The sequence below is a fragment of the Nymphaea colorata genome, chromosome 8 (assembly GCF_008831285.2).
Source record: "Nymphaea colorata isolate Beijing-Zhang1983 chromosome 8, ASM883128v2, whole genome shotgun sequence".
Lineage (NCBI taxonomy): Eukaryota > Viridiplantae > Streptophyta > Magnoliopsida > Nymphaeales > Nymphaeaceae > Nymphaea > Nymphaea colorata.
In genome coordinates, this window is record NC_045145.1 from 19,090,959 (window position 1) to 19,113,936 (window position 22,978).

General features: G+C 41.0%; 2 protein-coding genes across 5 annotated transcripts; one reads left to right on the forward strand and one right to left on the reverse strand.

Annotated features, from left to right (window-relative positions):
• Positions 1–7: 7 nt before the first annotated feature.
• Positions 8–4,680, reverse strand: LOC116259025 (O-fucosyltransferase 35-like). Its single transcript, XM_031636619.2, has 9 exons — positions 3,818–4,680; positions 3,063–3,203; positions 2,904–2,976; positions 2,751–2,821; positions 2,581–2,669; positions 2,360–2,492; positions 2,038–2,270; positions 1,258–1,734; positions 8–212 (listed from the first exon to the last, which is right to left on the reverse strand). Exons 1-9 carry the CDS (start codon positions 4,310–4,312, stop codon positions 8–10), a joined length of 1,917 nt encoding a protein of 638 aa, XP_031492479.1. The 5' UTR covers positions 4,313–4,680.
• A 6,884-nt stretch (positions 4,681–11,564) lies between these two features.
• On the forward strand, positions 11,565–17,304 carry LOC116258321 (uncharacterized). 4 transcript variants are annotated; one of them, XM_031635411.2, is made up of 2 exons: positions 11,565–12,301; positions 17,149–17,304. In XM_031635411.2, exon 1 carries the CDS (start codon positions 11,703–11,705, stop codon positions 12,282–12,284), a length of 582 nt encoding a protein of 193 aa, XP_031491271.1. In that variant the 5' UTR covers positions 11,565–11,702; the 3' UTR covers positions 12,285–12,301; positions 17,149–17,304. The 4 variants fall into 4 exon arrangements, with proteins under 4 accessions (XP_031491271.1, XP_031491272.1, XP_031491270.1 ...); XM_031635412.2 differs by lacking the exon at positions 17,149–17,304 and adding an exon at positions 15,034–15,747; XM_031635410.2 differs by lacking the exon at positions 17,149–17,304 and adding an exon at positions 15,052–15,747.
• The last annotated feature ends 5,674 nt before the right edge of the window (positions 17,305–22,978 follow it).

The window sequence follows — 22,978 nt, forward strand, 5'->3', positions numbered from 1 at the left end:
ATCTCTTCTAACTGGAGTCCCTCCTACTTTCACAAATACAACCTGGCAAAGGATTTGCATAGAAGCTCTCTTCAAGCTTTGGGAATTCACCAGGCTCCCTCAAGTATGGAGCCCCATTACGTTCTTCATGCAGCCTTTTTACTTTTGAACTAAACGTCTCCCATAAGATCTTCCCTTCATCAAGCTCATCAACAAACCTTACGAAGTTCTCTCTGTCAATTGAAAGCATGTTAATAGCAGAACCAATAATTCATCTTCAGTGCAGTAATAACACTAAAAGCTAAAAGTATCATTAAATGGGTAACATACAGAAACACCCAAAAGGAAGAAGAAAATGGAAAAGGGACCTCATATGCGAGAAACCAAAACGGCTCAACAAAATGTCTGGTGTCTTTAGCATTCAACATTAGCTGAGAAAACATGGACGTCTTATCATGGTCAACCTTAACCTTGTTAGAAACGTGACTCTGTCACACTCTCTCTTAACACACCAAGAGAAGAGGAAAACAGAAGAAGAGAGAGGAAAAAGACACAAAGATTTAAGTTGTTTAGAGACAGCGTCCTCCTACATCCATGGCCGCCCCACACAGCAGGTTTTTACTATTACAGAAATATACAGAGTACAAAGAGAAATCTACCCCCTCATAAACATGGGATTAGGGCAAAACCCACAAAGCAGATTAGGCTGCACACTCCAACAATGCTCGAGGATCTTAATATCTTTCAAGAAAAACGAATTAGGTTTGACACTAGTAATGCATCCTAGCTCTTTCAGTCCCTTACCTATTTGGCTTGCAATTTTCCTCGGTCCAAAGCGAAACCAAGTCCTTGGTGCTCTCTCGTTTGGCTGTAACCTTCCTAACAGCATTGGACAATATAGCTTCGGCTTTTGAGAGGTACAGGGCCTATGGTGTCTGAAGACTGTGAACTAACTACATGCACAATAATCCACAGTCCATCGCTCCAAAGTCACATCCTTCAGACTTCTATGCGCACAATCTAAGCCACATATTTTGCTTTGTTTTTGTCCTCACTTCTGTGCAAGTCAAACAGTAGCACATCGCTATGCATGCCTAGAACATATTTTTTTTCACAACCATGGTATAGTCATCCGTATCCAGTAAATCAGAAGTACTAAATTCAACACACAGACAGGAAAACCAGAACGAACAGCCAATGGAGTATCTGGAAGAGAAGCAAGGAAGAAAATTAACTACAGCAAATACTTGGTTTGAAGTGATTGCAGAAAAAAATTACCTGTCTGGGCTTATTGTTTTTCTGAAATTCTCGAAACGTCTGTGGCCCTTGACAGCCTTTGCCATGTTCCCATCATAAGTGTATATGAACACGTCACTCTCAAGAGCAACAATATAGTCTAATCCAGCAAGCATGTTTTGGTGATTTTTAAAAGTACTTAGTTCATCCTCTGTAGCAAGAGTAGAGTGAGTATGTATGTTGGGAAAGTCATTCTTGAGATATTGCAGGCTGCCATTGCCATAAGCTTCCCCAGCTACTAAGTAAATATTAGTGGTTGAAGGGAACCCCAATGCTTTCAATAGAAGGGATGTCTCCCTGGGTGTCATGGGGCAACCTCCCTGCTTCCTTCTTTCAGCACCATCTATTTCCTTTTCCTTCCAATGGCTCACCTCATATCGCATGCGTCGAAGCTCTTCACCTTCTTCCATTGTTAAATTATGGGTGCAACCAGTGAAAGCCAGCATATCCTTTTCATACCTTCCATAATGAAAAACAAAGTGTTACTTGAATAAAAAAGAGTTCTTTTGGTCAAGTTCAGCCCAAAAAGGGAAACAATCTGCAACTTTATCACTTGTGCTACATATAGCAGTGGATACAGATCAGCAAAGGAGCAATATGCTCCACGGAACCTGTTCTGAAGCAAGCCAGTCCAGTGGCATCTTATAACAGGAAGAATTGGGGTATCCCTGCTTTATAAGCACTCTAGCATGCATCCTAAAAGGAAGCCAGAATTTCCAACAGAATTTAGGAGTCAGAAGGCTTGGACTAGCATAAAGTTACCTGAGGTGAAGAGCAATAAAGGGGCTCCCGTTTGTGTGCATTCTTGAAACCAAGGTCTTCCCCAGTTCCTGAATTGGAGCCGAATATTTCAATGCTTCGTAGCATGCTCGGCACCTTAGTTTCTGTATAGAACTTGGAAGTTCATTGTTTGCAAGCCGTGAATCAGTATGAGTTAAATACATGACTCTGTGCTGCTTTAGCAGAGGAAGAACTTCGGTTTTGTAGTAATTGACCTGAACAAAATAAACCAAAAGTCATTTTCATCAATGGCATCATAGGTTTTGAAAAATAAGAAACTGAAAAACAGGGTGTGCTAGGAGACCTTAGACCAGGAGATGGGGGTCTTCCTGAAGGGCTCAATTTCCACCAAGTCGGAGGGCAATGTCTCGACTATATTGATATCATGTTTTAGTGTGTGAATAAAGTGCTGCCAATCAAATAGGTCCTTGAAACCACTAACAATAAGAAAACGATTGATCAGACGTGCATATCCAATAAGGGCAATTTAAAAGATGAAGAAAACAGCTGATCACAGCGCAAGACCTTTCGTCAGCCCAATAGGAAGTGTGATCCAATGAAGGAAGAACAAGGGTTGCCTTCATGATTTTAGCGACAGCAGCCATGTCACATATCTGCATTGTAGGTGATGATTCAGTCAGAATCTACTTTGGAGGAAAACAAAGATTATTTCTTGAATGAGTATGTAGTTGTACCCCAAATCTCATCTGATTCAGACCACCGTTAGCATTTATTAGGAGATAACCATTTGTCTTAGTATCAGGTCCTGCATGTGGAAGGAGGACCAATAAGATAGGAATCTTTCGTATTCCTAAATAATCAACCAGAGTAGACAGTGGTGAACTTACTCTTATAGTTTTTCGGACGATCAATACATTGCTTAAAATCTTCACTATCTGGCTTGGACCAAACACCTGAATACTGAAGCAATAAACGAGATGATCAGTCGAAGAGCATCAACGCTTTGGAGCAAAAAACAGAGAAAGAGATTTGCATAGTTAACGTACATCAGATTTGGGCATCGCGCTGTCGTCTAAAACTGATGAAAACATCATCAAGGAACGCTCACCATCACTGCCCTCCGTATACCAAAGCTGGCCCTTGTTGCCTGAGATCTTATCGCCAAACGTTGCATCACCATGGAGGTTCTGAAATATCATGCAACTTGGTGAAACGAAGCACAAGGTGCCCTTTGGAAGTCACCGTATTTGCTCATTACGAGCTCTACTTTGTCACAAGTTGTATGGAATACCAACAAACTCAGCAAAGCATTCATCTTGAGAAAAAAGGTTGAAATGTAGCAACGAAGTTAAAAATTATTGATTAGCTTTTCTCAGTAAAGGCACAAAGAGTTAGTAAATGCCATAACTTGGCATTCTTAGCTAAATTTCGGGCATTTTTAGCAAGAATTAAGCCAACCACAACCCAAAATATGTTGCCAGAGACCATGATAAATTCATCGAATACTGAATTTCTAAGAAAAATTACGAGATAATTACTGGAAAACACTAAATCAGCTCCTCCCCAGAAAGGAAATTATTTATCTTTAGAAGAACTGGGTGCCCGACAAGAATATTCAGTTAACATTTCATACCGAACCCAGTTCTCCTAAGTATGAGAGTGATGAAATTCTGAAAACACAAAATCTATAACTAGAAAGTGGGAATCCTATAGATGATAAAAAAAAGGACGAAAAAAGTGGTTGCAAGAAAAAAATGCACCATGAAAGAACAAGAAATAAGAGAGATGTAATGAAACCCACCGTGAAATCATGCGTGTTTTCAATATCAGATCCATCCCAAAATAAGGTGGAGATCTTCAATATTCCAAGGAACAAGCAAGCTCCACAAAAGGCATAGAATATCAGGCGACTCAATCTCTTTTTCCCGAAGGCTCTGACTCCAAAATCTACCAGCGACGGAGAGTAAGATTTCTTCAGCAAGCCCTTGCCAAACAGGTGCCGTTGCTGGTAAGCATACCAATGATGGTAGCTGTTGGGATTGCCGCCGTCACTGACGCTGGTGGTGGCATTGCAGCAGCTGGTGGTCCTGGCCTGCGGTTCTGAATCTCCGCCAGGATGGTGATGGTGGCTGTTGTGCTTGTGTCCGGAGATTTCCGATCTTGGGGAGTGGAGCTGCAGCTCTAAATCATGGTTGGCCTTGAAGGAGTGGCCTCTCCTTGTCATTGGGCCTGAGAATCTGGGGCTGTTCACTCTGTTGGGCGCCCCTGCCTCTTCTTCCACACTGCTAGGGTGCATTCCTGTCAGTTCCTTCTGAAAGACACACCGAGAGAAAGAGAGAGGTTTCTGCCTATATAGCACGAAAGATGAAGTCGACTCGGCGATCTTGTGGTAGGTCTACTGGCGTATTGCAGCAACCCGAGAGGGGAATTTGATGGTTTTTTTCTTTCAATTTTCCACCTTTATTTCCACCTCATTCAGGGAAGAACCGCAGAAGATTCCTGCAATTATATCAGACACGGCTTCTGTTGGAAGACGAGTCTTCTCTGACATGATGTCATTCAAGTCTTCTTCCCGACTCGAAAGAGGCCTGCCTACGATCACGTCCGCCGCCAGCTCTTCGAACCATCGATACTATACCTGCAGCAAATCGAACGCACCAAATGACCACATAAACTAACTAGATCTCTCTGATGGGTTCTGTCCGTTCACCCACCAAACGTAACTCTTTGTGCCAATGGGTGAAACCAGCGGGTTTTATTTGAAGTGAATTATCTGAGGTATATGAAACTTTATATCAGACATCGACGCACCTCTTGACCTCAAAACACAAACGTAAACGGGATTTTCACTCTCATTGAAATGATACAATATTCTTCTAGTCCCACCTAAGTTTTCCCTTACTGCCAGCAGTAGTGGTAATACAGGCTCGAGTTGATCACAAACCATGCGAATTCTTCGGCTCGGTCACATGCATGAGCCTGTGATTCGAATAAACATAAGGGCAGAATCGGGTAAACGATCCCTGAGAAGAAAAAGGAAAAAGGGAAGAACGGGCTCCTCCTGGAAGTCTGCTTACTTTGAGGGACAAAAGAAACAAGCAGCACGCTTCCGAGCCACCGCCGAATTGACAAACTACCCAAACTGGTTGCGTGGTCAAACTACCAATCTCGGGGGGCCGCCCCGTGTGCCGGACGTTCTCCCGTCGCCGTCGCCATCGCCATCGCCGTCACCCGCACCTCATCAGTTAACTCTTCAACGCTAGGAAATGCCTCCACTCGTTCTGAAAGGATATTTTACTTACTAAAAACCAAAACGCGAATGCATTCATCACAATTCACTAAGAATGCCACATTCGCCGAAGGAAGTACGAAGCGGGACATTCTGGTCATTCTAAGTTCAGTCGTCCACGTGACAGATACATTGATATCGAAAACTTTTAATACCGCACGGTACAATTATTTTGCGTTAACGAATTTCTTGGTAAATTCGTTAACGAATTTCTTGGTAGGGCGCATATTCTTTTACTTTTCTATAATAACTGCTAAAAGAAAAGCGAGGAGGAAATTCGCGGTTCTTTGAAGCGTCCAAGACTCAAAATCCTTATTTTTCCAAGCTAACGCAAGTTATTATCAGTTCATTTTTATGTGAGGAAGATAAAAGGTTTATTGATTAAATGGTTTTTGAAAAAGAAAGGAATTATGAATTATAAAAAGGCTGACGTAACCTTTAAAAAGAAGAAGAAAAATTCCCTTTTTCTGCTTCCACCATCCCGCTCGCGACTCGTCGGCCGGCGACGGAAAAACTAGGTACCGCGTAGTGGGGACCACACAGAGTTCTGCTGAGTCAGCAGTTCAGTACACGAGTCTTTCTCTTATTGGCCGAGAGGGAGTAGCATCGCTGTCCACGTGGACCTTCTTGAGTTTTTTTTTTCTGAAAAAGGATTTCATATCTTGCGGGGGAGGAAGCTTCTAGATCCACGGGAGAAGGCCGAGTCCAACAACGCGGGCCGACTGCGTCCTATTCCCGGCGGCCGACAACCATTTCTTTAATTTTTTTTTTTTTTCATTTTTTTAGTGAGCGGGATGTACGAAAGTTGACGTTTTCCCATTTTCTTTTCACGTCGAAAAATCAGTTTCTTTTTAAATTGTTTTAGATGAACAAAAGAAGTAATTCATTTTATGAGAGTTGAGGAGGGTTTTGAGATGGTGGTTTTATCATACTTCAACTTGTATATTAATACCACAAAAGTATAATTTTTTAATCATTAAAAAGTTTTAAAGGAAGTGAATGTGAATCTACGTTGATGGCACAAGATCCGACTAGGTGACAACAGGAATTGCTCGAGCCAACTTGGGTCACTAAAAAAGCCTAAAGGTTGGCCCGATTCAACCCTGACTCGCTCGTGATTTACATTATGGTTATTTTAAAACTCGACGAAACCAATGAGTCAACTGGCTAGCTGATCTTATGACCTCGTCGATGGATCTGAATCTGAGTCAAGGGTTTATCAACTATGCTTAGAGTCGAGTCTAATGAAAAGGAGAGGGTTTGGAATCCGACGGTCCTCTTACGGTAGGCAGGACTGAAACCATTTTTTGGTCAAAGATTCGCCCAAAATCACAACAGCAAAGCATCAAAACCATGAGTGAACGTGACAAAGCAACTGCCATGCAGAAGTGGCGTGTCTTTCTTCGCTAACGCAATCTAAGAACCACGCGGACGTCGCCAGTAGTAGCCATCGAGGAGACTCCCACCAACTTCCGGTCGCCCAAATGATATTTTAAAGGCAGAGCAGAGAATAACTCAATCGACAACTTCCTCCAATAAAAACACTTTGATAGACCCCACCGGATTTGAGAAGACCCACTTACGAATTTGATTCTGGAAAATTAAAAGGAAATACAAGTAATTCGGTAGATGGTAGATCCCGCAGAATCCAAACGATATGCATTTTCTAGCCAACAGAATGACAGGAACCAGAACTTGAGGAGCGTTCAACTTGACACTCTGTACATACTCCTCTTACCAGCTGTTCCAACTACATATCAAGCATCTACAGATTCTACACGACAACTTGCAGCCCGGTTCGCTTTAAAGTCAGATCTTCCACCATCTATTAACAGTAATCGAAGAACGGTAATCAAAGAATTTTGAAGCCGACAAAGACCATTAACATTGTTGGCAATTTCAAGAAAAGTCTTTTTCTATAGCATCATATGGGCCTCTGGTTAAATATTTGAATTAAAAGAATGTACTTCTTCTACTAATTAAAGTACCTTGTTTAATGGATGTAAATCTCAGGTGCACCCATACCTGCGTCAAATGTCTAAGAAATTGCTCTAACAACGTTATTCTGCAGATGTCCTACCATAAACTATTCCTGAAACGTTTTCCAACCACAGGAAGATCTAACCTTCCTGAAGCACACAGAGAGAGAGAGAGAGAAGAGAGGTACTGGTTATGTCACATGGATACACCGAAAAGGGCGTCAGATAGTCATGATCTTCTGCACACAGCCATTAATGGTTAACATCAACCAAAGCCGATGCCATCAATATTGTTTCCGGCCGACAGAGGCCGATCAGAAGAACTGAAATTTTCATTATTTTACTGTTTTCAGTTTAAAGTATTCTTTTAAATGTAGAAATATGAAAAGGAGCGACATGGTCGGACCGATATCGGCTTATACTGCTCCCTCCTTCGATCATGGGGACAGGCAGGTGATGTTATTAGTTACTTGAGAAGATCATGTATCAGAAAGGGTGAGGAGCAGGAATCAGGAATATTTACAGTATAGTGCAGTCTCTGACCAAAATAGTCAATCTGGGAAAGCCTGAAAAGTCTGAAGGATACTTCATGACCTTCCGATGGATGTGTCGGTCAATATTAAAGCCATGGAAACCTCTAATATTGTAGATGAAGAACTTGTATCTCTACTGCAGAGATTTGGCTGTTTTTCGCTTTGATTCAGTTTGCTGTTTGCTTGTTAGAAGACGAGCAATATTTCGTGAAAACGAAAGAGTCTAAGGTAATATAGGATCAAGATGAGTAAGATGAAGCTTAAATGGGAGAGGAAGCCGAGAAAATAATGTGAAGGGTAAAGCTTAGATTCACCTTTTAAGGTAAGTGTTAAAATGCAAGCATGTAGGATGCAAAAGCATGTCTATAAGCTAGCGAAGGTGGTTATATATGCCGTCGCCGTGTATGAAATTTCATTTGCCATTTTAATAATAACAAAAAATGCCCATGATTAATACTATGATACCTAAAAATTTAGTCTCATATTGAATATTGTTATGAGAGATCTTGAAAGCCTTATAAAAATGGTTGCTAAATAGTTGGTTGTCTTTGTTTTGGAGTTGAAGTCCGAAATTGCTAAGGGATGGATTTGAATCTGCCAAACCAAGGGTTTGATCCCAAGAGTGGGTCAAGTTTTGTTTCATCCACGATAGCCAGATTTGGTAATGAACATAGATAATTCTTCTGAGCCTAGGAGTGGGTCAGTCGTTAGAATGGTATCAAAGTACGGTTCAACGCTTAGACCTAAGTTCCCATGCAACTTTTTGCAGTTTAACTCATTTCGATCCAAGATTTTTTATGCTACGGTCTATCTAAGTTGTTGATTTTTCACGGGGTCTTAAAAGAATAAGTATGTGCCTAAAAATAATTAATATACCCTTCTACCAAATATACCATGAGTAAACACACCCATGATCAATTTAAAATTAATGACTAAGAAACACATATTTCATATATACAATTGTTGCAGGGGCAAACTAAAAGGAGTACTGATCATAACTGGATCATCATCAGTAAATCAATTAGGAAGTAAGGAACTTCCTTTGAATGTGAAAGATGTAACAAATTTCTCCAAGCTTCTTCTTCATTGTAGCATAATTGTTGACTCAAAAGACACAAATTTCTCTAGTGGCCATGCATGGGCTACTTACTTGCCACAGACAAATAAAAAAGAAATGGTGACATATTCGGCCTACTAGTAAAATCAATCGGAATGAATGGAGCAAGGAGCTCGATTAGTCCAACGGTGTGATCTAATCAAATACCTTAATGCACTACGTGAATTTTGATACTATAGCTTTTTATATGTTAGCTATATTGAGGACAACTCCAACAGTCATCCTGAGGATAAAATTACTCGCGATCCCAATATTGATGCTACTGATAACTCCGCTAAGGAAAGTAGTGTCTGCTGTTACTGATCAGTACTTTAATAATGTTATACAAATGGTAATCATGTAGCAGATCATTTAAGAAATATTCCTCAGGTCACTGACCTTAATGTAGTTGAGTGAAGATAAGGTTCTGTGATGCATAAAATGAGACACTGGTTGAATGAAAAATATAGTCTGCAGCTATCATAAGCTGAACCACGTAAACTTGTTACTTGTGTTTCCTCTATTTGTCGTATTTTTCTCTTTAAGATAAACTATCTTACGGGAATAAGAATGTGGAATAAGGGTACTTTCTTGGATAATGCATCCAAACGAAATGGCTTTTACCTTGTGAAATGTGATGCACATATCTATATTCGTCTTAGAAATAATATTGACGTGCAAACCAAATAATTCGAAAATATTTGATATCAAGACCACTAGACAAGAGTTGAAACCACTTCACAAATTATTGCCAAGTTGGTGTTTATTGCTCATTAAGCTTTTCTCTCTTCAACTCCTAACTTTCATGGAGTAGTCCAGGAACCTCTTCAAGAAAATAAATTCCATAATATTTTATATCAACACCACTACCACTAGATAAGAATTGAAAACATGTCACAAATTATTGCCAAGTTCGTGTTTATTACTCGTTAAGCTTTTCACTTTTGAACTCCTAATTTCATTGAGTAGTCCAGGAACCTCGTCAAGAGAAATACAAAAACTCGCTTAAAATCAAAATCCAGCCAATTGTTTAATTTTCTCTGTTTCAAAATTCAAGCCCATATTTCATTCTCCCCTTTCTGCAAATCAATTTGGTCTACTATTATGGAAAACAAACGAGAAGGAAATGTGTAGAAATTCAGTCACATTGAACGGTGAATTTCAATATTGAAGTTCTTGTTCTGTTTCTTCTCTAGTCTACCATGGTAGTACAATGCACTAATGACCTTCCTATCACTTACCCAGCAACCTATTATGGTGTGTTCTTGTCGCAATATCTAACTATTAGGATTCATTGCTGTCATAAATTTTTCTTCTACAATTGCAGATAATAACAAAGGCCACTATTCCTTTTGGGCTACTCCAAATTCAACCACATATACGATACAAAACAAGAAAGCAGTATACATCTCCTTTCCTGTTTCATTTTAGTAGTCCCACTAGCAGATCGATGTTAATTTGTTCCTCATGTAAGTGACATAGCCAAACAATTTGATCTCTTTGATCGGTCAAACTTTGCCTGCACCTTAACCTACAGTGTTGTACAAAGTATCAACTCAGTATTTGAGCGCAATGCTATACGTACTTGGCTAGCTTACATGAAGGAGATCAAGCTCAAGAGGGTTGCTGTAATGGGTAGGGCTTCCATTTTCGAGAATGTCAAGAGAACTGTGTGTACAAAAACCATGAAAGACATGGCCTAAGCTAAAGGACCTTGAGGGGAAAATGGACCTTAAAGTTTCACAGTACCGTGAGTGCAAGTGAGTCGTATTAGTGCCTTGTACAGCAATCGAGAAAACATACGCATTTTACCCTCAGCGAAATGAAAAGGCGACGGCAAGAACAGGTTTGAGATCATTCGGAAGAGAGAACATGTGTTTCCCCTGTGGAGCATGTACTGACCATGCTGCTCAGGTCAGATTCTTGGTCCAAAAGAGCAGAAAATAGATTAAGCAGAACAGCTGAAGTTGTTCTTACCTCTGCACGTGTTTGCCCAAGTTGCAGCCATTGATCAGGGAGACAGAAATGGAAATGGATTCTTCTTCTTCTCCATCGCCTTTGCCTCCCCTGTGGTGGAAGGTTACTGAGTTGGGTAGGAGGGAGTGGTGATTGGTGCCGCCTCCAGCCGAGGCCTGGTTCGGGCAAGTGAATGATGCGCTCGGGACCATCATCAAAGCCATTCGCATGGCGAGCTACGGAACGCCAAGGCAGAGACTACAGGCCATCACTAATGCCATAACTCCCTCCCCTTCGTTTCTTCTCCCTTCTTCCCTCCTTTTCCTCGCGGGAAGCAACGTGGCGGCTACATTGGTCGAGAATGGCGTGCACGTATATTTGGGTCAAGGACCAAGACAGGGGATGAGATGAGCTACCGTGCCTGCCCAGATGGAGCTCACTTGGCCTTGCACCAGGTTTGAGCTCAAATTGGTGAGTCAAGTGCTTGGATGTAGTCAAGGGCACAAATTGGCTTTGCTGAACCGTTCCTACCAACTTGCATATGCTTTTCCAATGGATCAATGGAGCCATTGTTGAAATTTGTTGATTGGTCCGGTTTCATTTCAGGCGTTTGATGGCAAAGATATACATTCAGAAGTAATTTATAACTTGGAACATAAGAAAACGAAGGGTTGGATGAAAGTTTCAGCAATGGCAAAGTCTCGCTCGCTCAAGACCCTGTGTTTTGTGTGCGTTTGATTATAAGAAATGGAACGCCCCAGACAACCGTGTGTTCTTGGTGTCCTTGCTTGCCTTTCAACTGCGCGGTGGCGGAGGGGCGCTCGCAAGTCACGATGAACAGAATCAACGCAGCGAGGGCCTTGCTCTCGTCGGCGGCAGCATCTTCCTGGCGAGTTCGCCTGCTTACGACCCGCAGCAACTTCCCCGACGCCAAGACCTACAAACCCAAACGCTACAAGCTGCCGCCCTTTTACGACCCCTACGGCCCGCGGGCCCCTCCCTCCGACAAGGTCCTCCGCCTCGCCGAACGCATAGCATCTCTCTCCCCCGAGGAGCTCGAGCAGTTCGGCCCTTGCCTCAGTGAGCGGATTCGTGCACCCCGCCTCCAGCACGTCTCCGGCTCCGAAGCTGCCGCTGCCGCTGCCGCCGGGGGAATGGCCGCATCCGCCGCCGGTGAGGAGAAGAAGGCCGCCGTGGAGAAGACGGCTTTCGACGTCAAGCTGGAGAAGTTCGACGCGGCCTCCAAGATCAAGGTTATAAAGGAGGTTAGGGCGTTCACCAATCTGGGGCTGAAGGAAGCGAAGGAGCTCGTGGAGAAGGCTCCCGTTGTGTTGAAGCAGGGCGTCAGCAAGGAAGAGGCCAACGACATCTTGGAGAAGATCAAGAGCGCGGGTGGCGTAGCCGTGATGGAGTGAAGCTAACTTCGAGCAAGGTCGGTGTTCGTCCCAACTGGTTTCTGGGTTCCCATAATGCTTTGAATTGTATGAAATTCAAGCAAATTATCTCGGTTGTTTCCTGATCAGTTGCTGTAGCTTGTAATGATGTCGTGGTCGTTTTTTCGTCCACTGATCGAGAAATTTGAATTGATGAAATGGAGAGGAAATTGAGGATTTTGTTGAGGAACTGCCGGAGTTTTCTTTTTCTTTAGAATGCGGGGATAGAATTGAGGGCAATGGGGTTTGGGTTCTTCTTCCATCAACTATTTCTACATTGTGGACAAGTTGGTGCGACGGCATTGTTGTCTCTCGTCTTTATTAGTGACAGCAGGATGGCTCCTATCGTGGATGTTATCCTTGTGAAACTTCTAATAATCAACGTTATGCTTGGCTATGTTAAGTTGGCGACTAATTCGAACTCTATGAATGGATTCCTACAAAGTTCTTGAGGAGTTAAATTGATGCCCACTCCAGTATGTGTGCTGTCCAGCAACAGGTGCCCCGTTGCTTTGAGTTTTCGTCTGGTTTACATTCTTTCTGTAAACAAGAAACATGCTTAGTTGTCTGGCCCATTGCTTGTTTCTAATTTCCTGGTTTTCATGTTCGATGAAATGTTGGAAATGCTGCTAAATCTCTGGCTTCTGTGGCTTACTCATTCCCTGTTCGCTTATGCTGTTCGCACAGTGATTTCTATAAATACCTAGTGCACTACTAGAAGTTACAAAGTCTCGAGGCCAGTAAGAAATAGACTGTGCCTCATCATAATACGCAAAGAAAAGCATCAATAACCTGGTAGCTCAAATCCTAGAATAAACATAGCTTAAGTCATCAGATTGCTGTTGAAGCATATAAAATCACCGGGTGTTGTGTTTGCCGTAGGTTAGGTTTGAGTTCATGAGGTGTCACTCCACACCAACAACATGAAAACAGGCATCATATGAGTCCGGTAACTAATAGTTAGCACTGAGGACCATGATGAAATAATAAGGATTTTAAAATGGGTAATATCTCAGGTTTCTATCTTTAGATGAGGTTTTACTGGAAAAACATTGTTTAAAAATTTGATTTCCTGCATATGGGGTGGGGATACAACCTGGTGATGGTTAATATTTTACCAGTGGACCACCTTTTTCTTTTTCCCCCAGTTATACAAAAAGTAGCAGTATGTCATCAATTACGTGACGGTGCTTATGACAGGAGCTGTCTTTTTTTAGCCCTCTTAGTTCACAAAGGTCTGGGAACGTGTCGTCTTGTCAATATATGGAGATACAACTTGGTGATTGTGTTCCATTAGGATCTCCCTCTTTGCTGCTCCTAGTACTACAAATCGATGTGATTAACTATCTATCTCTCCCTTTGCCACTCCTAGTACTACAAAGGAATGTGATCAAGACAATCTGAATCCTGTGTAGCATGGGTATATGTGCTCCTTATGGTCTATAAGGAGTTGGAGGTAAGGCCAGAAAAACATAAGAGGAGGAATAAAAACAGAACACAGTATGTGACTAAAAGTAGAAAGCTGTCACGATTAGTAGTGGAGATTTGGGAAATCATGTATGAATATACCAGCATTGAAGAAAAGTATGTTAAATCATGTGAAACATGGATATTAATGAGGTAAGGGCTTTTGAAAACTAAGTAGAAATCTGTCATGATTAATAGTGGAGGATTTGGGAATTCACATATAGTCATGTACTAGCATTGAAGAAAAATATGTTAAATCATGTGAAACATAGATATTAATGGAGGTAAGGGTTTCTGAAAACTAAATATCCCTATCCTAAAAAGTCTATACATAGTGGGAGATGGACACAAGAGGAATGGTTGAGTAGACAAGTTATAATTTCTAGTCCTTCCTTGATGAAGTTTATGTTACCCATGCATTTTCTTTTAAGTTTAGAATATATTTTATTCTTCTTCTTCTCTTTTCCCCTCTCATTTCTTTATTCCCTTTGGCCTGACTAAGACCAATTACTCAAGCCTAGGCACTACCAAACCCATGACTACGCCATTGTGGGGGACTGTGATGGTTAGGTGCTGTTGCTGCTTCTAAAATATGGTTTTTGACATAATAGGTAAGTGTAGAATGTAACTATGAGCAAAGAACATCAGAAAAGATATGCTTGGTTGTGGAAATAAACATCATGGAACCTTGTTGTGTTCACACTGGACATTGTTGTTAATAGAAATTACTTTGTTGCAGGTGTCATAATGGATAAGAATAATGTTATTACTTGATACATTACGAGAAAGAAAGGCTAGATCAAGTTTTACATTTAATGTAATCTAGCAGCTTTTTATTTTGCATGTTCAGTAATTATATAGATATATATGTGTGTGTGTGTGTGTGTGTGTGTTTTTCTTCTCTACTATGACTTCCATGGAGAGTCCTGGGACATGTTACCTCAAGGTGCTTGGTAGAGCATAAAGTAGCCCCATATTGCTTATTGTTTTAGCCATCATACTTGTGGGGATTTTTACAAGATACATCTGGAACATTTTTTCTGTTTCTCAAGTGATGAACCTCATATACTTCTTACTTCACCGTGGTCAGGAAATATCTTAAATGTTTTCTTTTTTAATTTTATATGTTGTTCTCCAAATGGTTAGTTGTAGCTGTCCAATCTTCAACTAGCCTTCATTTAACTAACCTCGTTTTCTTTTAAAAATTTTAAACTCCAAAGGTCAGCCAGCTGTACACTATGGTGTTACTGAATTTCTTACTCAGGTAATGGGCGAATTTCAGGGCAGTTGAATAACCACGGAACGGCAGAACATGAACTCTCCCAGTCCACGGCGTGCATTGCCTAACAAATGTGTGCATGCAGGAAGAGCACCCGAGTGTTCCCATGTCCTGTGTAATGTAGTTTTGGTCCCCTTCCTTTGTGCAGTAAACAGACACCTGCATCTGTTCACCTGTTCTGCCAACACGAGGAACGAGCTGTCCAGTGTTCAGTTCCTTGTGTCCCACAGAACTGTTTGTAAACACCTTTCTTGTTTCCCTAAATCTGTCTGGAGTAGTCATAACTCATATCTACCTTCCCCCATGCCCAGCTATGAAGGTTTATGTTTGTTAAGAGGTGCCAAGTCCAGAGGCCTTTTAGCTGTTCATGAGTCTCTGTTTTGAAAGGTATCTCATGTTGATGTTATGTAATTTCACATTCTTTCAGTTGGTTTAGATGAACTGAACTTGGGACTATGCTAGCAGTGCTGCCTACCAGCTATTGAAATTTAGTTGACGAAGCCTCTAAAGCAAGAAATAAGGTCTTTGACCATGTTGATGTTAAAGCCTTCTAAAGATACTTCTGAGATTTAGTGAACATACCGTCTTGTAAACAATACCTTCTGCTTTAGTATCCTATTGCTCGTTAATGAGGTCAAGATCTGACATTGTCACGGCACTTCTGGAAGTTGTGATTAATTACTTATCTTCTATTCTCAACATACGTGGAACCTCTAACATGAGGTAGTCTCCATTCTATCCGTCATGGCAGGTGCAATATGTTTTTCTTTGCTGAGTACAGTGAATATTTCAATTAAGATTCTGTTGTCTATGTTTTATTCTTTGGCTTAATCTTGATGCTGCCTGCAACTTTAAATAGAACGGTAGCATCTAGTTACCTTCTCCACTTGTCCATGTCATTGAAAAATCTTTCCTTCCATACAAGCACTTGGTTGTTTTCAAAAGCAGCATGCAAGGTTCAGCGTTTTTCATCTCTTTTTCTCTTCGAATGCCAAGATGGGATCTGGAGTTTCCTTAAACCAGTTGATAAGGTATAGAGCATACTATTTTCTTTCTACCTCACCAGCAGTGACCAGCAGTCGTCAAACATCTAACATGGTGCAACCTCTATAAACCTCTCAAACCTTAGGACTTTTACAGTCGTCAAACATCTAACATGGTGCAATTTCCAGAACATATTCTGCTTTGCAGGTTGGGGAGGAGGATTTCTTTTTACCTGTTTGTGTCTTTTTATCCCCTTTTGTCAGTCGTTACTAGTTACTACTGTAATAATAATATGTATACCGCATACTCTTGGTCCTGCCAAAGTGCAATGGGGCGGTGGTTCCTCCACTTGTGGGAGAGCACTTGTAAGTGGTTTTGCGGTAGAGCTCTAAAGCTAAAGCTGACTTGGATACTGGTCCACAGCTGATCTCGTCCTGTTCCAGCACTGCAGCAGCACAATTTCTGAGAATGGGTGGTGGTTAGACATAGAGTGGGCCTTGAAGCATTGATCTTCCTTTGTGGTTTGGCTGCTGCATCTTCTGTCGTTCTATTTTCAACAGAGGATATGGAGTGATTTTTCAACCCGAACCTAACTTGGACAACTTCTCTGTCCTTTCTTCTCGACTGGACGGGACAGCTTTGGTGTTTGTTGGTTGTTGAGGAGGTGAGGCTAGGGTCGGTTATCCTGTTTTTGGTGTACTATTAAAAGAGATTGAATAGCAAACGTGGATATCCTCGATTCTACCTTCATTTCTTATCATTATATCCAGCCATGAACTTAACTATGGGCCATTTCCGAGAGAGGTGGAACAGGGAAGCGGGATTTCCTGATACTATGTCTTCACCCCCCAGCGGATTCACCACAGAGAATTAAATGGGTGATCTGAACTCCGCTGTTTGATCAGTAAAATGAGTCGTTCCATGCTGTCCAATTGATTCGAAATCATCCTTTGGAATGAGAAGGACTGTAAGAGATAAAGGAACAGAGGATTTTGGCTTGTCAAAGGGGATGGAAAACTCGTCCTTCTTACTACCAGTTTAATTATTGTAAAGAAAAAAAAAATTAGAATGTTCTACTTCCATTACTAACCATCGCTACCATATGGTTCTTACCAGGCATACGTTTCAAGGTAATGGGGAGGCATTGGGCTCTTCTGCCATTCTTGAATCGAGTTAGTCAGTGCTCCGCTTGCTTACGAGAGCATAGAGTTAAGAGATTTTTGCTGCGGGTCTGCGACACTAACGAGGCGGAGAGACAGAGAGAGCATGGGTCCTTGAGAGCACATGAAAAATGTCTAAAATGCTACCCTGGAAATTGATTTGAGGTACTTATTTATTTGAAGAATGGAGTGGACCGCATTAATATAGATGAATTTTATGGTGCAACATCTTATCCCGGAAGTTTTATGCGTTGTGATCCATTCCATTTTTGCTGCTCTCTCTCCCTGTATCTAAAACCAGGGCGAACATGTTTTTGGTGCTTCGTCTTTTCCCCCTCCATTTTCAAGGAAAAGTAGTTCGTCCCCGTGATGGTGAACAGTTTTTCAAACAGGACTCTGTAATGACAACGGAATTGAGGAAAAAGAAAAAGCTTGTCTCTGTACTAAAAGAAGACGGACTTTTAAGTGTTCGTTCTAAAGTTTAACATCCGAAATCTGACTATTAGACACTTGATTGGAAGCGAAGATAATATTGTATATCTTTTAAAACTGTCGACGCGTGAGAATACTCTGGATGTCCGATGACACCAGCCATTCGGCGGGCCCCACACTTCAGAGGAATAATTTCCCGTCATATTTTTTTCAAAGGTGGGGTCCATTGCTTCTAGCTTTCTGCACTGCTGATGAGATTCTTCGTACTTTTTGGTTTGACTTTGGTGTATGTAAGCAACTCTCGCTGGGGCCCACTGTTTGTCTCGTCGCTCCGGCTTTCTCACCTCACCTTCTAGTCAGAAGTAAGCCCAAAGAAAAAAAAAACGAAAAAGAGAACGATCATTAGGGATTTAAGTGTGTTTCACGTGAAGGAGCCTTCCCACGCGAGTGCATTCAACCGCGAGATATTCTTCTTCATAATGTTTTACAAGGCGTGACAGATGTTTGTTTTTCACCATGGGCATCCAGGAAACGTTGATTCATGCAAATCTAGGTGTTTTATTAACAAATAATTCTATAAATTCGTCCCGACTTTTAAGGGATAGATTCACGAAATATTGTAACATTGTGGTGCCGTTCTTGTTAGTTGTATTTGAGCCTTACCCTGCAGATACAGAGAAGCAGTCATTTGGTCAGGATTGGTCTTTCATTATTCTTTGTTTTTCAACATGAATGTACCTCTTGTTGATCACTAATTTTTGAATGCTGTAAAATTCTGTCTGCGTTTGGCATTCCTTCTTCGGATAACCTATGCTTATTAATATTAGTGAACCATGCGACCATACAACAGTCAAATAAATTTAAGTATAAGAGAAAGCATTAAGCCATTAATAGTAGTTAAACATTTGGTGAGTACGGGCTGATACGCAGCAAGAGAAGGGGGCTAGATCGGCCAATATAAACCAATACGACCACTTATCAGTTCGTACATTCATATGATATATTTAAAAGTTTATTTTTTACCTTTCAGTTAATTTTTTATGATTAGTACGCCTCGATACAGGCCTATGCATGTTGGGGATAAGCGCCGCTTTTCAAGGGCCATGAACATCGTCTTTCAAAGGTTGGGATACCAACCAAAGAATCTCTTTGAAAATAGATCTCCGCTTTTCGCTGCATAGAAATTAAAGACACTATAACAACGGTTTCAGACCCATCAAAAATAAACATGTCCCTAAGCATCCAACTGTTGAGTGGCACATTTTCTTACAGTTTGTCACCTTTTTCTCGTTTACATGTCCGCAAGTAAAGCCTCTCTCCCTCCATGAAGTATGCAGAGAGTTAGGTGCAGGAACTAAATTTTGATTTAAGAGGACAGGCATACACTGGTGTTGAATAATGAAGGAAAAACCATTACAGTAAAAAGCTTTTTCCTTTTCCTTTTGCTTTTGTCATGGCAGTAACTATGCAGAGAGTTAGGTGCAGGAACTAAATTTTGATTTAAGAGGACAGGCATGCACTGGTGTTGAATGATGAAGGAAAAACCATTACAGTGAAAAGCTTTTTCCTTTGCCTTTTGCTTTTGTCATGCAATAAACTTTTGTCATGAGTTTACCCTTTCGCAGAAGCTATTCTTACTGTCAGTGATGATCACTATGCAGGTAACACCAAGAAAAAAAACATTCCGACAAACTAAAACTGTTATCTGTTTCCACTCTCTCTCAGTGTAATACAAAACTGGCATTTTCAGAGTGATCGTCGCAAAGTTAACGAATAAACATAAGAAAACGTATAGCTTTGCAGATCGCTTGAGTAATTAGGAAGACGATAGTTGTGATGAAACAAGCATGTGGCCAATATTTTCTGGGCGTGTAACTTTCTGGTCTGATCATGGCGGCAAAAGCACGTAGAGATTGAGACGGCATTTCCTCTAAGAAGGGTAACACAGTCGCAGAGCATCATTGTTCGAGGGTCCCACCTCCTGTTGAAATGGTGACAGCGTCGTGTAGGCACAGTCAGAGAATGCAACCTGCTGGTTACCTCTTCTCTGATCATGTCGGGACCAGACGTACAGCTCTTTCCCCTTCCACACTCTTCTTCTGAGCCCTTTAATTCGAGACGCTTCCACCTTTGCCAATCTCAAATTTGATTTCCCTTTTTCTCTTCAAACTAAGTTCCTTATAATAGATTTGGAGTAGCTTGGTCCTGGCAAGCTCATCCTAATGTGCTAATTTGTATCTATATTTAAAATATTTAAGCGAATAAAGTAATTTATACAGCTGTTACGTTTCAGTGCTTGGCTTGTTCATCGTAATTTATATGCTATATATAAAATTTTTAAGCGAATAAAGTTTCTTATATATAGTGCAACTACATGTATAATAAAATGTGTATGTATATGGGCCTTTAGTTTAACTCATATTCAACAAATATGGCTGTCCGGTGGATGTCCAGAATTTTAGCTGGATTTCAATAGTTCTTCGTAAATTTGGGCACAGAGTGCTTGCATTTATAAAGTTAAAAAGATTTTTAACTTCTATGTATAGATTTAATTTGTGAAAGTCGAAAAAACCGCAACCACATATGACTATTTTTTGAAGCGCATATTTTTCCAATATTCTGGTTCAAGTCAGTTTTTTAGCAAAACTAGTCAGAGGGGCCAAAATGGTTAAAGAGGAGCTGAATTTCTCCAGCGATTTAAAGGTCCGTCTACTTATGGTCATCCGATGCGATTAAAAACGCCAGAGGGTTTCTTTGTTATGGAGAAAATCCACAATATATATATATATATATATATATATATATATATATATATATATATATATATATAACAAAGTAAAAGGAGAGATTCTATTCTAACAATCCACTGTTCATGTAACTCTGATCAATTTATTTTTTTGTCATTGATTGCTCAAGCTTTCATTGAACGGCAACTCGAACAATTAATGAGTTGAAAAGGACAGACTGTTCTCCAATAACAGTTTTCCTCATTAAGTTTGCCTTTTATACATACAAATTAAACACACGAAAAGAAAGATTCGTGTTTTGCTTATTGTTTAATAAGAGTTCCTCCCACCGTATCGAATCAATCATTTAATTGTTACTAGGAAACGCACGTTGTATGCAAAAGAAAAATTCAGTTCTCCACACGTATCTACAATAGAAACCTTTTCTTTTTTTTCGTTTTCTCTGTATGAGGTGCATCTTTCCAGTTTGCTTATTTCAATTTCCCACAAACGTGATGCCAAGAGTGACAGTTCTGAATCAAATTTCTACAGAACTAAAAATTCATACATTCAACCTTTTAAACTGCCGGCAAATTCATCGGCTGTAAAGGGCCGAATACACACAAACGGAAACAACACCTTCCATAGCTCTTTCTTACCATCTGTTTACTTTGGTGGCAGTCGTCAAAGTAGGATTAGACCTATCATTTTGAATGCCTTGATGTGTCGAAGTTGTACAAAACTTTATCAAAACATCAAAGAACTGAATTCTTCTGAGCAATTAAAGATGCTCTTATTTCATCGGAACAACAGGAGGTCATCGTTGGCGAGCACCGTGCATTGTGTATTTCATGGAAACAAAAGAAATTGTTCTCTATCTTTATATATATATATATAACCATTATTGGGTCCCACTCATTAAGTGCATTAGAGACAGGGTATGATTGCAGAGGATGATCAGTTGAGGTGCTTGACAGTTTGAAGGGCTCGAGGTGTTTCAGAGACGTGTCGGCTTTTTCATCCCTTCTAGGGGTTGGCAGGCTAAGCAGTCGGTTATCTCACCTCACATTTTATCTGTGTTGTGTGGATGGATCTCTGCGCCCGGGCAGGCGGCCGCAGAGATGGAGAAGAGGGTACGTGTGCCTCCTAGATCTCAAATCTAGACTATCATGAATTAATTTCGCCATCCCACCGACTCGACGAACGAAAAGTGAGGGCGGGTGCCCCCCTTGTAGAGGGCAGCCATGACCCTCCTGGCGCTGCCCCTTCCATACCTTCCTCCATCTGCCTTGCTGGACCTGCTGCTACCTTTCCCGCTTTCAATAATGGAGCTGTTAATTTCCTCAGAATCTACCGCAGGAGGCCGAGAGTTTGCTTCGAAAATTTTATGATGAAATTGTATCTTGTTTCACTCTAGTAAGTTGTTGTACTTACTGTGTGATTCTCTGTCTTCGTATTTCCGCTCAAGAATTTCTTTGCTTATTTTATTGTAGATCTCCCCAAATCAAGGGCATCGTGCTGTACAAACTTCAAAGCGTCAATTGTATTTATTCTCTCGTGTTAATGGAAAATACTGTGGGGAACTTCTTAAAACAAAACATCGTTTGTCATGCATGACAAGCTGTGGCCTGAGAAGAGATGACGTGATATGGCTCTGCCAACTTTGGTTGGATTTGCTTGCGGCCATCGTCATCTTTCTCCGCAGATTATTGTTAATTACCTATAAAAATTTACAGGGTTTAAAATTAAGAAGTCATTGGACGGCAGAGGAAGCAGGCACGTATGTATAAGCACCAAACTTACGTAACTATAATATTGATAGGGTGATGGTGGGTACTGTACTGATACCCATAAAAGAGCAGGGCCAAATTTGTGACACTCCATCTCTAAAGTCTCGTTGATTGCCACTTCCAATATGTTTCCTCGCTTCTTGAACCAAAACTCCAAATCACTGCTCATAAATTTGCAGTAACCCGTCTAACTCTCCATTCCTCCTTTAGCTAGGGAGCAGCAGACGGGTCCTCACACGGGAGAGAGAGAGAGAGAGAGAGAGCGAGAGATTTTAATTCTCCATTTCAGAGCCATGAGCAGAGCATGGAATGTGTATTGGTTTCATAAAAGAAAGTCGAACGTATGGGAAAGAAGGTTGAGGCTACAAATTTATTGACTCACAGCGCATTTTACCTTTCGAGCGCAGAAATTAATTGTGGTTCCATCAAGATCCATCAAGATGAGTGAGAATCGGTCTATTTCTTCTCAAATAGACGCACCAGTCAGTTCCTTATCTATCACAGCCAAACTGACCTGCTGTGTAAAAATAAAGTTCGCGGGCATGAGTCGCGTCCCCCCCGCAGAATGAGAAGTACTGATTTTGATGCGAAATCGCTTCTCTTTTCGTACTGAACAGAAAAAAGGAAAGAAAGAGCAACTATTTAAACGTAAAAAGAAAAAGGGTCGGTCCGGTTGAACACTTCTCATCGATGAGGCGAGTCCAATGCGCCTGCTTATAATGTGAAGGGATTAAGGAACTTTCAAGAGAAAGCTTGGTCGATCGAGCAACCAGCCACAAAGATTAAACGAGGGCCAGTTAAAAGCTGAAACGGCTTTGCTTAAACAGATTCAGATATC